The sequence below is a fragment of the Bufo gargarizans genome, chromosome 4, assembly GCF_014858855.1.
Source record: "Bufo gargarizans isolate SCDJY-AF-19 chromosome 4, ASM1485885v1, whole genome shotgun sequence".
NCBI lineage: Eukaryota > Metazoa > Chordata > Amphibia > Anura > Bufonidae > Bufo > Bufo gargarizans.
The window spans coordinates 451,814,923-451,832,426 of record NC_058083.1 but is presented as its reverse complement, the minus strand read 5'-3'; the positions used below and the strand labels follow the sequence as shown (position 1 = coordinate 451,832,426).

General features: G+C 43.4%; 1 protein-coding gene across 3 annotated transcripts in view; it reads left to right on the top strand.

Moving 5' to 3' along the window:
* The window catches only part of USP34 (ubiquitin specific peptidase 34), a 216,570-nt gene that overhangs the window by 114,452 nt on the left and 84,614 nt on the right, over positions 1-17,504 (top strand). For 2 of the 3 annotated variants that reach the window (XM_044289323.1, XM_044289321.1), the window contains 11 exons: positions 1,301-1,501; positions 3,909-3,991; positions 4,085-4,125; positions 5,023-5,147; positions 6,020-6,172; positions 7,469-7,573; positions 8,637-8,692; positions 9,075-9,195; positions 9,554-9,737; positions 11,360-11,523; positions 11,891-11,956. In XM_044289323.1, coding sequence (XP_044145258.1) covers positions 1,301-1,501; positions 3,909-3,991; positions 4,085-4,125; positions 5,023-5,147; positions 6,020-6,172; positions 7,469-7,573; positions 8,637-8,692; positions 9,075-9,195; positions 9,554-9,737; positions 11,360-11,523; positions 11,891-11,956 — 1,299 coding nt within the window. The remainder of the gene's footprint in view (positions 1-1,300; positions 1,502-3,908; positions 3,992-4,084; positions 4,126-5,022; positions 5,148-6,019; positions 6,173-7,468; positions 7,574-8,636; positions 8,693-9,074; positions 9,196-9,553; positions 9,738-11,359; positions 11,524-11,890; positions 11,957-17,504) is intronic. The other variant, XM_044289322.1, reaches the window with a different exon arrangement.

The window sequence follows — 17,504 nt, the reverse complement described above, 5'->3', positions numbered from 1 at the left end:
GAACACCATTTACATAGTGACTTTTATGTCAAATGGCTTTATATAAAAGAAAGGATCAAAGGAAAATCTAAGGGTTTGATCACAAACTTATCAGTTAGACACACCTTCCTAACTTGGAGTTTTCCAATCATTGTCGGCTAGGCGTGTACATATGATAATGTGGGTGATGTCATTGTATTACCCAAAATGCATTTCTGCTTTGGTGTAATGTTACTCATTTACCCCTAGGTGACACTATTACCTAAGCTATTAGGTTTTGCAACCTATGTTAGCCTGATAGAGACCACAAAGAACCTATTTTATCCTCCTTTGACTGCAAACAGTGTAAGCGCCCGAAGCTTTCCTAGTACATGTGCAGAATGTACACATTTTGAACAGAGCCTTAGAATTAAATGGTTCCAATGCCCTCATTACTTATGTGATAAAATATTGGTTTAAATATTAGATATAATGGCAATTAAGACCGGAAGAATATGAATGGCAGCCTTCTGCAGACGTCTGCCCTAATAATCTTCTATTGGGGTATATGATTGTAATACTGTCGTGGCAGTATAGCTTGATCTGGCGGCTCCCTTCTCCCAACTGTACTGCCATATTAGAAAATTATACTCCTGTTCTATGAGTCGCTAGTTTTATTATAACAGAATTAAAGGGGTTGTCTCACTTCAGCAAACAGCATTTATGTAGAGGTAGTTAAAACAAGCCACTTACTAATGTATTGTTAATATCCATTTTGCTTCCTTTGCTTGCTAGATTAATTTTTCCATCACATTATACATTGTTCCTTTCCATGGTTACAATCACAATGGAATCCATCAGTGGTGGTCGTGCTTACACTGTATCGGAAAAAGCACTAGCCTATGTGCGCTACCAATGTCCAACCACGAAATAGGCCAGCGTTTCTTCCTATACTGTGCAAGCACGACCACCACTAATGGATTGCAGGGTGGTTGTAACCATGGAAGCGAGCAGTGTATAAAGTAATGGAAAAATTTATCCAGCCAGCAAAGGAAGCAATATGGGTAATAACAATACATTATTAATTGCCTTGTATTAACTTCCTTTACATAATAAGTGCTATTTGCTGAAGTGACACAACCCCTCTCAGTAAATGTTTTAGTTTTGAAGATGTAAAACCATAAAGAATTATCTGTAATGTTATAATCTGCAATCATAACTTTTATAATGTGATTTATGTGTCATTTTGCCAGATATGTTCACTTGCTGATTCTTGGATAGAAATGACATTGAGTATTAAATTGTGCTTCATTTAGTGTTCATTCTGTCTGTGTCTCTACAGTGGCAGCTGGACTGTTTAGCGTGTTTGCTCAAGTTGATATGTCAGTTTGCTGTGGACCCGACAGATCTGGATCTGGCATATCATGATGTATTTGCCTGGTCCGGGATTGCAGAGAGCCACAGAAAAAGGACGTGGCCTGGCAAGTCACGAAAATCAACTGCAGATCACTCAAAGGGCCTTCATATCCCACGTTTAACAGAGGTACACCTTCCCCACTAATCAGTCTCTTCTAAATGTTTAATCCATCTTTTGTGTATTGTTCAATAAAGTCTTTCAGAAGGGCAGACATCAGTTTCCGGGTTTCCTGTAGTACATTTATATGCTGCTCCCATTGGCATTAAATGGGATTTCCAGTACTTTAATATTGATGGCCTATCCTTGGGATCGTAAGGAGTCCTACACCCACACCGGTCAGCTGTTCTGCAGTAGCTCAAGTGCTGGAATCACACAGCTCTGTCCATTTCTGTGGTGGACGGTGCTGGTTACTGCAGCAAGGCTCCCATTCAGAAAGTGTGTGTGCCGTTTTGACCATACAGGACTGCTGATGGCACTAAGTAGGGGCTGGGGAGACCGTTGCAAACTTTGTTGTAGCATCCAGCAAGGAGTCCACTACAGCTTTCATGCAGATGGTAGGGGCTGCAAAGTAGCTCGGTGCAAGAGCAGAATCTGTTCACATTGCCCCATGGAGTTTAGTAGGAGTTGGATCAATCCGTTTCCAGTTATCTCATCCTAGTGGTGGCTGCAGGCAGCTGGAGTTTTCTGTCCATTCTGTGTGACAGAGGACAGAAGAAAATGTAATGTTTCAAAAGGTATTTATTAGAGTTTTGAACAGTAGATCACACAATACAGCAAAATAAAAAGATAAATGAAAAGAAATAAAAGTGTACGTGCATGGGTACATAGGAAAATATTGGGGTTTCATAGTCACATATATTACTGGTCAGACAAACAAAATATAAATAATATCGCACTTCACACCCTGAATAAGTTTCCTATAAAGTAATACAATAGCGAAAATCAGTGGAATAGGAAGAGGACAACCAGGGCTCCCAGGCGGCAGATGTATCTGTGCGGATGGCATTAAGGCTGGGTTCACACCTGAGCGTTTTACAGCACGTTCCTACGCGCTGTAAAACGCTCAACAAGCAAAAACCAATGCTTTCCTATCTGCATGGTTCTCACCTGAGTGTTTTACAGCGCGTACGATTGCGCTGTAAAACGCCCCAAGAAGTACAGGAGCTTCTTTGGGGCGTATTATCGCGCGTTCCTGCACATAGACTTCCGGGATCGCGCGACAATGGGTGTTTGCTTGTTTCCCGGAGCCACGAATGTAAACGCCCCATAAAATCGTGCATCTGAGCGCATACAAGTACGCTCAGGTGTGAACCCAGCGTAAGTCTTTCATATAAGAGTATCCTATTGGTTCTATCTAGAACCGCTTGAAAACTGAGCTGTATGAATTAGAGCAGCCAAGAGTATGCACCAGAATATGATTTTAAGCTTAATCGAGAAAGCAGTATATACTGTATATAGATACACATTATGGAATTAACACACAACTGATAATTTACTTTGGAACTATTTACATTAAATAAAATAAAAATTCCACATGTACTTTATACCATTGTCTTATCCCACTGAAATCAGCGGGTTCAGGCAGTATATATGTATGGGCCTGTGCCCAGATTCAGTCAAGAAAACAACCAGCGTCTTACTACTTGTATTACATTTGCATGTAGAATGGGAGAAGGTGTGGCAGCCTGCTTTCACTTTTACAAGAAGCAGGTGCTGCTTAAAGTTTGGGGGGATGCCCTTATAAATCCTTTAATAGCAAAACATGCCTTTCATTTGATTTCAGGGGAGTTAAAGTTCTGATAATATCCATTTGGCAGTATTTTAATAACATTGGCAGTAACATTATTATCATTAGACTTTTATTAACTAAATAATTATTAATAATAATTGCTAATCCTATATCTTAGTCTACTTTCACACTCGCGTTGTTTTCCGGTATTGAGATCCAGCAGAGGATCTCAAAACCAGAAAAAAAAAAGTCTTCATTTAGTCCTCATGCATTCTGACTGGAAAGAGATCCGTTCAGGATGCATCAGGAGGTCTTTCGTTCCGGCAGCATTCTGTTTTGTGACCGGACCCAAAACCGCTGCAGTTTTGTGTCCAGTCGTAAAAATGGTAAAAAAAACACAGATCCGGCACTGAAAACAATGTAAGTTGATGGTGATGGATCTGTTTTTTAGGAGCCTAAAAAAATGTATCCGTCACCCATTGACTTTCAATGTATTCAGTTAGGATGAGGATTCGTCACTAAACGGATGCCTCCTGATGTACAAAATCAAAATGGATCAGTTTAATTCCGTTATCGAAATCCTCTGCCGGATCTCAATACTGGAATTAACAATGCAAGTGTGAAACAGGCCTTAAATCACTTTCAATTTGTTTGCATTGTTTTTATTTAAAAATGTTGGGTGATGTAGACCCACACCGTTCCCATTAAAATCCAGCTGTTCTAGAGATTTGGTGTACTTTGTTTAATATGCACTTAAACCATTGTTTTTTAAAGCTTTAGTTTCTACATTTTGTCTCCCTGAAGGTTTTTCTTGTTCTTGTCCAAGGAACCTGTTTGATTCAGCGCTTAATTTCCGTGGCTTACACCTATGATAATTTAGCCCAACGGTAAGCATAGTGGTTTTATAGATCGCACCTACGTCTGTGCTGGTTTTGAATATTTCTTTGTTCACTAGATGACAACATAATATTTTCTTGCAGGGTATTGAAGGCACAGTCTGACCATCGTTCAAGGCATGAAGGTATGTAGTCAATCGATTGCATTTACTGTCATCTGTCTATATTTAGGTGCATTGTTAGATCCTACTAGTGCCGATGAGCAGAGTGAAGTGGCCACATCTTCAAACAGATGCCACGTGTCCTGCATATTTACACAGGCACACACATTCTGGCAGATCCTTTATCTACAGCGCCACTTCATTCCAGTGAATCGCTTAAGAACAGGCTTTCAAAAGTCTCGTAAAACGCCTTTAATAACATTGCTACCCTGTTTTGAAAAGAATCTTGCTTCCCTGATGACAACCATAACCATTTGTCATTGGATTCCTTTATAAATATTTGCATCGTGTTTGACAAAAATGTTCATTGATAGCTCATCTGTGTGCTGTCATATCGAGGGGCTTATTTTTAAAGGCCCCTTTACACAGGCTGATAATTGGCAGTTATTGGGGCAGAGCGCTCCTGATAATTGCCATGTGTGAAGGTGCTGCTGATGAGCGAGCAAAAGCTTGTTCATCAGTTGAGAGCATTGTTGGTGCGGACACCGAGCTCGTTGTTTCTGGTCTGCGGATCCTCCTGTATAAACTGAAATCTTCTGCCCAGAAACAATTAATCTTTATGGGCATTTTAGTGATTGCTCCTTCCCATGCAGTGGAGGTGATTGCATAGAAGTGCATCTCTCACTCTAATGAGCAAGCAATTATTGGGTCCGACCGGTTTGTTCCTGATAATTGCCTGCATGGTCAGTCCATGTAAATGGGCCTTTACTTATGGGAAGTATTTGAAAGTTTTTGTAATTATTGCAATAATTGTAATTCAGAGACAGTCATGGGCTTGTTTATAGCATTGCTGTGTATTGGGTCTGATGACAGGCATTCTGCTGGGCCATCAATACATTTCTTGTGTTTTACTTCCAACAGTTACACATTATTCCATGTGGCTAATGGTCAGCTGGGCTCATTGTTGTTCTGCTGTGAAATCCAGTCTGGCAGACAGCGAGAATTTACAGGATTGGCTTAAAAAATTAACTCTTCTTATTCCTGAGGTAAGCATTAGCAAACTGAGTTTAAAAACTCTTTACTGATACTTTACTAAGGATAGATTTTTAAAGGGGTTGTCTCAATGCAGCAAATAGCCTATTTCATGTATACAAAGCTAATACAAGGCACTTATGTATTGTGATTGTCCATATTACCTCCTTTGCTGGCTTCATTTATTTTTCCATCACATCATACACTGCGCTTTTCCATGGTTACGACCACCCTGAAACCCAGCAGCGGTGGCCGTGCTTGCACACTGTAGGAAAAAGTGCCAGCCTCTCTGGTGGCCGAGACCATGGAAATGCGCACAGGATGGCGCTTTTTCCTATAGTGGGCAAGCACTGCCACCGCTGATGGATCCAGGGTGGTCTGTAACCATGGAAACAAGCAGTGTATAATGTGATGGAAAAATGTATTCAGCCAGCAAAGGAGGGAATATCAACAATCACAATACATTAGGAAGTGCCTTGTATTAACTTTGTCTACATAATAGATGCCATGGGAGAGAACCCCTTTAATATTTAAATCCTGCAGAGCCTTTTAATTTTATATCCATTTGAAAATCTGTTAACACGCTGCCTTAAGCTAGCTATGCACATTGCGTGTATATTGACAGAATCTGCTGGTTTTGGCAGGTGTACCTGACCATCTTATTTGTATAGTGGTCGTCTAACTCTTCCCCGATAGTTAATGTCGGGGGAGATAAGGATCGGGCAAATTAGACGCACTTGCCCAATGATTTTGTTAGCTTGAACTTAAAAAATGCATTTTATTATTAATAGAAATTTTTTGTTGAATGCAGGACTTTGAAGTCCTTGGAATTAAAACCTTAAAAATGTGTTGTTGTTTTTTTCCATTTTTGATCCTTTTTTATTAGACTGCAGTACGTCATGAGTCATGCAATGGTCTGTACAAACTGTCCCTTTCTGGTCTGGATGGTGGTGATTCAATAAACAGATCGTTTTTGCTTCTGGCTGCATCAACATTGTTAAAATTTCTTCCTGATGCTCAAGCACTAAAGCCTATTCAGGTAAGTCACAGTAGCAATTATTATGTTCATGTAAATGTAAAGCAGACCTTAATATTACTTGACATGATTCACTTCACTGGATACATTAAAACTATCTGCAAAATTGTTTCCGGTTTAAAGTGTCCTGCCATTAAAATCCTTTTTTACAGAACTCAGTAGTGCAATCATTTGTCTGTAACATATCTTATGGGAAATCTGCTTCTCCTTCCAGCAGCCTGTGTAGTTTCTTTGCTGCAGGATTTCTGTAAATCTTCAGAGACATCCTTAGGTACCAGAGCATTCATGTAGAGTAAAACGGTAAACCGGCATGGAGGGGAGATGCAGCTGCAGTTGGTCATGAAGCATTTCAGTGAAGCAGCATGGGCAGCAGGAAGGGAAATCTAATATGCTCAGAGCATACAGCATTACTTGAACATCACCCTAATTTTACCCCTTCAGCACAATTGAATATTTTTTTTTTTTTTATGGCCACGTTTTTTTGGTGACGAGGGTACATTCAGACGACTAAGTATTTTTCGGTTCGCAAATTGCAGACCCGCAAAACACGGATTCCGCATTTTGCAGAACGTACAGGGCCAGGCGTATATAGAAATGCCTATACTTGTCCGCAATTGTGGTCAAGAATATGACATGCTCTAAATTTTTATTTAGGGCCGCAGGAACGGAACTACTGATGCGGACAGCACACGGTGTGCTGTCTGCATCTTTTGCAGCCCCATTGAAATGCCCCACAAATACGGCCGTCTGAATGAGCTTTTTGTGACTATTATCCTGTAGCAATAAGGTCAAGCAGAGGTACATAGCATTATAAATCATGATCATGCCCTGCGCTCCAGAAAGGAAGACCACGCTCTCACACGGAATGCAATGGACTTGCTCGTGTGAACCAGCCCTAAAGGAGTTGTCTCACCACAGACATCCCTCTTTATATGAGAGCTACCGTATGTCATTGATTAACTGATCACCAAAGATCTGTCTCCCAAATGTTCCTTTTGCAGTAGCCACTGCAAGGAAAACTATAAAATCTTCCAGGTGAATAAGCTGTCCATGTTATACATAGATGGGGTCTTGTGACTACACGCACTTTAAATCAGAACTTTACTGGATATTGCTTTTGAAGCAGAAGTCTGGATTTAGCCGTTTCTGCTTTGTTTGCATCCACTGGTCAGAATACTGTAGTATGGACAGCATGTACGAGAACTGTACTGTTGCTGTGGAAGTATATAGCTATGAGCCTATTTTTGGTTTATTTAATTTTTTTGTTTTTTTTAACTAATTTTGTTTTTATGTTTGTAGGTTGAAGACTATGAGGAGGAAACTATTTTACGACCTGGATGTAAAGAATATTTTTGGTTACTGTGTAAACTGATTGATAACATCCATGTCAAAGATGCCAGCCAGGTATCATTCGTTTTTTTGCGTTTGAATACAGATGTGTAAAATACAGCAATGTCTTCATGCTTTAGACAGCTGTGATGCCTACGTAATGTAGCAGACTTAGATGTCTGAGGGCGACTGAAGATTTGTGTACATGTTTGGATGCATATTATGGTTATTGTGTAGAGAACCAGCTTTTATTGTCACCTGATTTTGAAGCCGCATTAGAATCTTTACGTAATTCCCAGATATTCAGAAGGAAAGAGGTCTCACAGATTTGGCAAATGGTGGGAATTTGGGACTTTTACCTATCATGTGGATATACCATAAATTTGTTATGTAAGACTTGTTTATAGCCATTTTTACACCTTTTCTTCTTGCTACCCCTAAGGATATTTTCACACTAGCGTTAAAGTTTTCCGGTATTGAGTTCCGTCATAGGGGCTCAATACCTGAAATAAACGCATCAGTTTTATCCCAATGCATTCTGAATAGAAAGCAATCTGTTCAGTATGCATCAGGATGTCTTCAGTTCAGTCCCTTTTTACGGCATTTAACCGGAGAAAATACCGCTGCATGCTGCGGTATTTTCTCCGGCCAAAATTTAGGAGCACTTGCCTGATTGCTGGATTCGGGATTAATTTCCATTGAAATGTATTAATGCCTGATCCGGTACAAAGTGTTCCGGAAAAACTGATCCGGTTTCCAGGTCTGCGCATGCTCAGGCCTTTAAATCTGTGAAAAAAATAAAAATAAATACCGGATCCGTTTTTTTTCAGATGACACCGGAGAGACGGATCCGGTATTTCAATGCATTTGTCAGACGGATCCGGAAAGAAATGATAGACATTTGCATACGGATTTCCGAATCCGGCAGGCCGTTCCGACAATGGAACTACCTGCTGGATTCTTCTACGCTAGTGTGAAAGTACCCTAATATAGACATGGCTTTACTAGGCCAGATTTTAACTTATTCGATTGACTTGATCTGAAGTAACTATGTTTGGACTATTGCTATACAAAACTACACCCTTATGGTGTTTTCATAAATGTAATGCATTGACATTTTTTGCCATTTCTACCCTAGACAACATTGCTTGATTTAGATGCACTAGCTCGACATCTGGCTGACTGCATTCGCAGGTAGGGTTTTTTTTGGGGGGGGGGGGGGGGTTTGTTTGTGTTTTTATCACTACTTCGTGTCCTTTAAGGATATTCCTTTTTTACATAATAAAGCTTAGTTGTGGAATTTTCTAATGCACTTTGTGCATCAATTCTTCAGCTTCCATGCTCTTTGCTTGCAGTCCTTGAATGGAAGCATTCATTGTTTCCTTCCAGAAGATGAAACTCTCTCTTGGTTCATGTATTCTTACATTTCATAACACTATGCACCTGTAAACTTGAAGGTTCCTATTCAGCGACCACAAGCAGAGTTTTTGAAACCCATGAGGAATTTAAAAACCCGTGTTTTACCCTGTTGTAGGAGCCCTTTTGCTAAACATACTTATTTTATTTCCCTTCATAGCAGAGAAATCCTGGATTACCAGGATGGCAATGTAGAAGATGATGGAATGACGGGACTCCTGAGGTTGGCAACCAGTGTCATCAAGCATAAACCACCTTTCAAATTTTCAAGAGAAGGACAGGTGGGGTAAATTATTAAAGCGGTTGTCTGGGAAATGAGTATTGATGGCCTATTCCTCGCCAGTCAGCAGTTTGAAGGGGCTGTGAGCTGCAGCCTCTTCACAGTATACCAAGCACAGCACCAAGCATCGTATAGCTGCTGTGCTTGGTTTTGCAGGCCACATGACTGATAGTCGTGACGTCACAAACTGCTGAACAGCAGGGAAGCTGGGTGTCGGACCCCTACAAATCTGAGAAAAGCTCATTTAAATTTAAGTCCTAGACAACCCTTTTAATGCTGCCAATTATTAAAAATGAATTTGCAAATGTGTCCTAAGATGTTAGTTTGGTTTTTATCTTTATTTTATTTTTTTATTTCAGGAGTTCCTCAGAGATGTTTTTAACCTCCTGTTTATGTTACCAAGTTTAAAGGACAGATTGCAGCCCAAATGTAAATCTCATTCTTCCCGAGCAGCAGCATACGACCTCTTAGTGGAAATGGTGAAGGGCTCCGTGGAGAACTACAGGCTGTTACACAATTGGGTGATGGCACAGCACATGCAGTGTAAGAGCTGAGTATTTCAGATACTATACTTTCATGTCTTCCCTCTCTTGCTCTATTACCCCATTCATGGCCAGAGGTTTTATCCCCTCTGTATACAGCATTCATTTTTTGGAATCCTGAAGATTTATTTTTTAAACTGCAGATACTGTTAAAATTATGTGTCAAGAAGCTAATTTTACAAGCTCATTGTTCCTCCTAGAATACCTTAAAGGGGTATTTATTTCTGTAACCTGAGACATACAGAAACAATGTAGATCTCTGAACTATGCAGTTTTCCGTAACTCCTTATTCACCCTCCTCGACCCACTTGGCTGTTAGGGGACTTTCACATGACGGATTTTACAGTGGAAGTTTGGGGCAGACCGCCATGCCAAAATTCCTCTGAAACCCCATTGATGGCCACATCCTTTCTGCCTCCTACACATCTCAATGGAAGGCAACACTGAGGATCGTGGAGCAGCGACTTATAGCTGCAGCCGCTCCAAGAAGGGGCATGTCCGTTCTCGTCGCAGCCAAAGCTTTAAAGGGAACCTGTCACTGGGATTTTGTGTATAGAGCTGAGGACATATGTTGCTAGATGGCTGCTAGCACATCCGCAATATCCAGTCCCCATAGCTCTGTGTGCTTTTATTGTGTAAAAAAAAAAAACAACGATTTGATGCATATGCAAATTAACCTGAGATGAGTCCTGTCCCTGACTTATCTCACATACAGGACTCAGGTTAATTTTCATATGTATCAAATCTTTTTTTTTTTTTTTTTTTTACTCAATAAAAGCACACAGAGCTATGGGGACTGGGTATTACGGATGTGCTAGCAGCCATCTAGCAACCCATGTCCTCAGCTCTATACACAAAATCCCGGTGACAGGTTCACTTTAAGCCGCTGCTCTGCTATCCTCAGCGCTGCCTCCCATTGAAATGAATGGGAGGCAGAAAGGACACATCTGCCAGTGGGTTTTCTGTGAAGTTTTGGCACGGTGAAAATTCTGTAAAATCTGTTGTGCGACTGTCCCCTTACCGTAGTTAATCTGCGGCATCAGCATTGGTAAAAATGTCCATTGAAATCGATGAACTGTGTGTGTAACGTATGAGTAATGCCATGTTCTATCGAGCAAGAAATGTTCTTTGTAGCCGCTCTATTTTCATGCTAAGGCCTCTTGCACAGAACCGTTTGTGTTTTGAGGTCTGCAAATCCCGGATGTGTGCATGCCACCATTATTTTTCCATGTCTTAACTTTGTCCACAAAACGGACAAGAATAGGACATCTTGTTTGTGGGCAAATACAGAACGGGCATATGAATGCTGTCTGCATTTTGTTGTTGCCCCATTGAAATGAATGCAGTTATGTGCATGGGGCCTATTAGATGGATGGTATGAATGAAGGGTCATGCTCTATTGAATTCACTAAAAGGGTTTTATTTTTGTAAATGCATTTTCTAAATAACGAACCATGTAACAGCAATATATGCTTTCAATTCAGAAGTAAATAACTGTGGTTGAAACTCTGAGTTCTCATTATAATATCCGTTTTTATAGATTTTTGTCATACTTTTTTTCCCTTTTTTTTTTTTTTTTTTTTTTTTTTTTTTAATACTGTAAAATCAATTTATTCACCACAGCGTCCCATGCACCTTACAAGTGGGACTACTGGCCCCATGATGATGTCCGGGCTGAGTGCAGGTTTGTTGGACTCACAAACCTCGGAGCAACATGTTATTTGGCGTCTACCATTCAGCAACTGTACATGATACCCGAGGCAAGGCAAGCCATCTTTACTGCTAAGGTATTTCTTATATTCTTATACAGTTTGAGGTTTAGCCACAAAGCCACATACAAATACGCTGCTCTTAATAAAGTGAAGATGTAAATAGATACTTTATTTTTATATGGTGCTTATCAAGGGTAAAATAGATATTAACTTTAAGCCGTTTTCTTGGTATAAAACTTAAGTCCTGGAACATGTGTGGCATAACAATTAGATTTCCCATGAACGTCCCATAAGTTCAGGTCCCAACTTTGGGACCTGCTGTTATTTCAAGAATGGGACCTTGTTGTGAATGGAGAGCATAAAGTGCATGTGCTTCATCCTCTCCATTCACTGCTATGGGGCTGAAATTACATTACATGCTTTTTCTCTTATTCCTTTACAGTATTCAGATGATATTAAACATAAGACTACCTTACTGGAACTTCAAAAAATGTTTACATATTTAATGGTAAGTGGCTTGTCAGTTTGGCAATATATATTTGTTTTACAATTGTTCGTTTTTGTTGTTTGCTGTGAGTAGGACCTAAATGTTTTTCTATTGGCCTTGTAGCTTTTATATTTGAATGTGTAAGTATTATAAAATAACAAAAGAAGCAACAGTTAGCATTTTTCTCTCCTGTTGCTTCCATCTTCACTCTTTGGTCCTCCCAACCACCATTTGTTTCCTGGCTGCATCAGAGACATTCAGCGCACACACCACGTCACCACTGCATCCAGTAACTGGCCTCAGCGACGTGCTATATACTGCAGAGGCCAGTGATTAGCTGCAAGATGAGCTGCTTTATATGGGACCTCACCACTTCAGCCAGGAAAATAACATCAGGGCTGCAATGGAAAATATGCATGTCTAATTTGCCACAGATTTCGCCCTATGCGTTGTGCCGTGGCATAATATTGATGTCCTGTCCTAAGGTCATCAATATCCGATCGGCGGGGGTCTGACTCCCAGCATACCTACCACTTTGTTCAGTAGTAACTTTGGCACCAGAAGTGCACGGCTCCATTCATTGTTACACAGTTTTTATGGCCCGCACTGCACTGTGACATGTCGCACAGCATCAGGTCATAGTGTGCATCTATGTGCACTACGTCCTGACACTGTGCGCAGGCAGGAAACAGTACAGAGCAGGGCCCGGAAGAAGATCAGGGAGAGTGAGTGCAGCCACGCAGTCTTCCCTCACCGCTTCCTGTACCTCCCACATGCTTATGACTGCTTCCATAATGGAAGCTGTTATTTGCATTCAGACTATAAGACGCACCGCCACTTTTCCCTCACGTTTGGGGTAACAAACTGTGTCTTATAGTCCAAAAAACACTTTATCTAACTATTTATATTTGGCTAATTTAATTTGACTGTGGCTCCTAAGTAATGTAATTGTTTAGTCTTGAGCACTCCTTTAAATGAGTCTCTACCTTTTAAAACTACCGTATTATTTCCTTTTATAAGAAGCACTCTTTTGCCTGCAGTGGGGGGGAAAATGGCAGTGTGCCTTTATAAAGTGAATACTAGTGAGCTATGGAAGTGCACACTAGTATGCCGTAGAGGTGAAGGCAGTGAGGCACTGCCGGTACTCGCCCTCCCTGGGGCTGCGCTGTACTGTGACTAGACACCATACACAGTCAGGTGACAATGCAGCACGGGCGAGAGAAGACAAGGGAGTGCGACTGCAGCAGAGATCGCTGGACTTGGAGAGTAGTAGCGGAGCAGTGTAGGTAAGTGAATTTATTTATTTTAAGGTTTGACATGGAAGTCTGAGTTCCTGACATGGGGGTCTGATGTTAGTCTCTGATATGAGGGGTCTGATCTAAAGATATGATATCTGACGAAAAATATATATTTTTTTCTCCGTATTTTCTGCCTCTAAAACTTGCGTCCTATAAAGTGAAAGATACGGTAATTGTTTGTTTTTAGGTCCAAAATTCTGTGCTGATATGATTCCCTGCAAACTATTGAGTTAAGTAGTAAAATTCTTCCACATCGAGGTAAATAGTATGCAATAAACTTCTCCCTAGTGATGGTAGAATTTTATCACTTAAAGAGGATATGTCCTCACTTGTGACATGTCTCGTTTAGTAAATAATTTTATTCCCTCAAAAATAACAATTCTGAAGCTTCTTGTCTTATTATTCTGTGTTGTACCATTCCTCTGTTATTCCTCATAGGAATGTATGAATTAATGACAACTGGACATTACCATTATCTTTGTCTAACAGCTGTTTCCCTACACAGTTTGAAACTGACACTTATTGTAAATGTCTTGAAGGAATAACAATAGAATTATTTCTTGAGGAATTCAAGTTTTCTCGCCCATATTCATTGGGGGACACAGAGACCTTGGGTATAGCTATGTCCTCTAGGAGGCGTTGACACTAGATAAAGCTGTTAGCTCCTCCCCTGGCAGCTATACCCCCTCCAGCCTGGAGAGAGAGCTTCAGTTTTTTCTAGTGTCAATAGGAGGCAAGACCTCCCTGCTCTGCAGGGATCTCCTGAAGATTCCGCACTGCTGCCTCCCCCACAGAAGACAAAGTGGACCAGGGCAGCCTCGCTCCCCTGCATCCCGCCAGCCAAGGGGTCACCTAGGTCCGCCAAAGAGAAGACCCTCCCGCCATACCAGACGCCTGCCACTCCGGTGCCAGCTGCTGAGGAGGTGACCCTGCTGGAGAAGGTGACCTTGAGGTCCACTTAGGGAGGGTGAAGAGAAGAGGATGAGAGAGGTGAGTACATGGGACTAGGTGAGTATGAAGACACCTTGCCCCTCCCTCCATCTTTGAAAGTCTGGGTCACCCTATGGTTAACGGCCAGGGGGCTTTACTCAACTATGGCAAGACCCCTGAAAGAGAGCAGGGGTTTAATCCGGCGGGCGCCATGCGACACGCGGTCCCCCTCTCACTTGCCCTCTAGGCCGACTGCTTCCGGCTCTTAGAGGGTTAATGTATCTTTTTCCCGGGGCACCTCCGGCAAAAGACTGGAGCCCAGTCCGTCTCGGGAGCAGGCGTCCACTTGCTGCAGTATCCTTCATTTTACTTTCGGGAGCAGGCGTCAAGCACGCAGCTCCGAAAGGGTTAATGCCCCTGGCCGTTCGCGGACATCTGACAACTTGCGGTTGTCTCGCGCCGCGGGGCACTTACTTAACATGGACCTCCGGCTGTCACGATTTCGGCCGCGGGGTGAGCATCCCGGTCCTCCGGGCGCCGCTGCAAATTTAGGCCCCGGCTTCTCTTGGGGCCTATAGGCTTCCTTCCCCTGTTGTCATCCCGGCCGCGGTGCGGCTTCTCAGGCGGGATGTGTGTCGCGCTCCGCTCCGGGTCCCTCCACCCTCCGGCTGACTTCAGTACAGAGGGGGAGGGTCCGGGGTGGCTGTGCATCGGAACTTTAGGCCGGTGGTGGTGGCCGGACCGGCGCGAATAATTCCCGCCTAGCTGCCGCTGCCCCGCCCCCATCAGCACCGCCCCTGGACCTAATGTCGTTATTGGTTAACCCTTTCCGGCCAGCCACTTCTGTTGGGCCAGCTCCGGATTATCAGGGGTTGGATGGCCTAGAAAAATTGCTTATTGCACTGTTAACTCCTTCCTGCCTCTTATCCACTTGAGGCTAGGCAGACCAGTTTTTAAAAAGTAAAAAAAAAAAAAAAAAAAAAAAAAAAAAAAAATTAAATGAAGCTGGAAATAAATGTCTGCCTCCATTCAGGCCCTACTCCACTCAGTCATGTCCACTCTGACTGTGCGGCACGAAAATGGGCCCGTGTCCTGCCCCGGACATGTGACCACCTCTCTTACCGTAGTTTCCCACTCCGCCCTCTGGGCCGTTTGGTTGATAATCCTCCACCTGCGTGGACCAGTGGAGGACCTCTGACAGTTCCCAACCCACCCTCAGGGGAAGCTTGGTTGATTCTTTTCCACCGGTGCAATGCAGTTGAGGACCGCTGCAATTACCAATCCACCCTCCGGGGTCATTGGTCATAATTCTCCACCTGTTCAATACAGCGGAGAGCCTCTGGAACTCCCATTCCACCCTCCGGGGTCGTTTGGTTGATAATTCTCCACCTGTTCAATACAGTGGAGAGCCTCCGTAATTCCCAATTCACCCTCCGGGGTCGTTTGGTTGATAATTCTCCACCGGCTCAATACAGTGGAGAACCTCTGGATTCCCATTCCACCCTCCGGGGTCGTTTGGTTGGTAGTTCTCCACCTGTTCAATACAGCGGAGAGCCTCCGCAATTCCCAATCCACCCTCCGGGGTTGTTTGGTTGATAATTCTCCGCCTGCTCAATACAGCGGAGAACCTCTGGAATTCCCATTCCACCCTCCGGGGTCGTTTGGTTGATAACTCTCCACCTTCGCAACTCACAGGAGGACAGCTGAAGTATTCCCGTAATTCTCCACCTGCGCAATTCAGTTAAGGATCTCTGCGGGATCCCAATCCGTCCTCCGGGGCCGTTTGGTCGATATTCATCTACCTGAGCCATACTGTGGAGAACCTCTGGAATTCCCAATCCACCCCATGGGGTCGTTTGGTTGATAATTCCCCACCTGCGCGATTCCAGTGGGGGAAAAAAACTGGAAATTCCCAATCCACCCTCTAGGGTTGTTGGGTTGATAATTCTCCGCAGGTTCCCTTTGTATACAGGACCTCTGTTCCCAATCCACCCCCAGGTAGTTTGGTTGATAAGCCCCAACTGCGCAGTCCGCGACTGCTAGGGGCGATTTTCTAATGCGTATACCTGCGCGCAAGCGGACCACAGCAGGTCGTCTTCTCCTCGATATCTCCACTCACCCTTCCTTCCTCCCAGGGTCACGCTCAGGTGCACCCTCTCTCACGGGAGTGGGTCCGCCCAAGGGAGGGGGGGTGAGGAGAATCACTGATTCGGGCCTTGACGTGAATCCGAATCAATCTCCTTAGGTTGCGTCTACGGTGGCCAGCAGCACTCGTCGTGGGCATTACCCCCTTCCTTAGCCGGTGTAATTGCACTACTACGATCCGGTTTTCACCTTTATACTTTGTCCCCTGCCATAGGTGGACTAGGTACAATAACACTATTTTCAGTGCATTCCCCCTTCTGTAGGTGGCGGAATTGTACCTCCACTGGGTTCTGTACCTGCCGTATTCATTAGCTCCTTCCATTGGTGGAGTGTTTCCATTCTCACTGGTTACAAGGGGTACTGTATCCATTACCTCCTTTCTCGGGTGCTAATTGCTCTCCCATAAGGTACAGGATTGCCATATGCACTAGTTTTCACCGTGGGTATTAACCCCCCTTCCTGGTGGGGTGTCTGCCTGTGGCGCCAGTTTGGATACGGTCCGGCTGTCGCACTATCCTTCCTTAGGCGGAGTGTTGCGCGTCATTGTGCTTACTACTTGCCTTACTCTCTTTCGCTAGTGATCACTAGCGGGGGGGGGGAGTATCTGTACATCTTCAGATTCTGCAATTCAACTGCGCCACGGCTCTAGGTGCCTGCGCTTATTTCATTGGGGGCGTGGCGACAGTCGGTACTTGACGGTGCTCGGTACGCTTACTCTAGTACTATATGAGTTCCGCCAGTACATACGGTGGCTATTCCTCATTGTGTTCCTTTGGAGCTGGGTTTGGGCAGGATTATAACTCCTGCCCAAAACCACTTGTGTCCTGGAGACTCCCATCTCTATGGGTTTCCATTGTCCCAGTCAGTAACGGTATTGTCCGCATCAGTAGTGGTGCGTACACCATTGCACATATATGGTTTACGTGCCAACAGGGCCAAGTGTTACACTGACTCCTTACTCTCTTCCACCATTCCTGATGTGGGAAGTGTTTGGGTTGGCACTCTGGTTTAGTTTTGCAGCCTGTTCAGCCTGTGCGGGTACTAGCGTTCGCAGTCGCTACAGTGGGGCATTCTAACAGGTAGGGGTTCTACCCTGACGCTTGCTGGGCAGTTGTTCCTGTTCAGCGCCCTTCCCGGGTGGAGCGTTTTAAAGTTAGCTCTCCTTCCCTGGGGCTGTATGGTACCGTGGCTTCTAC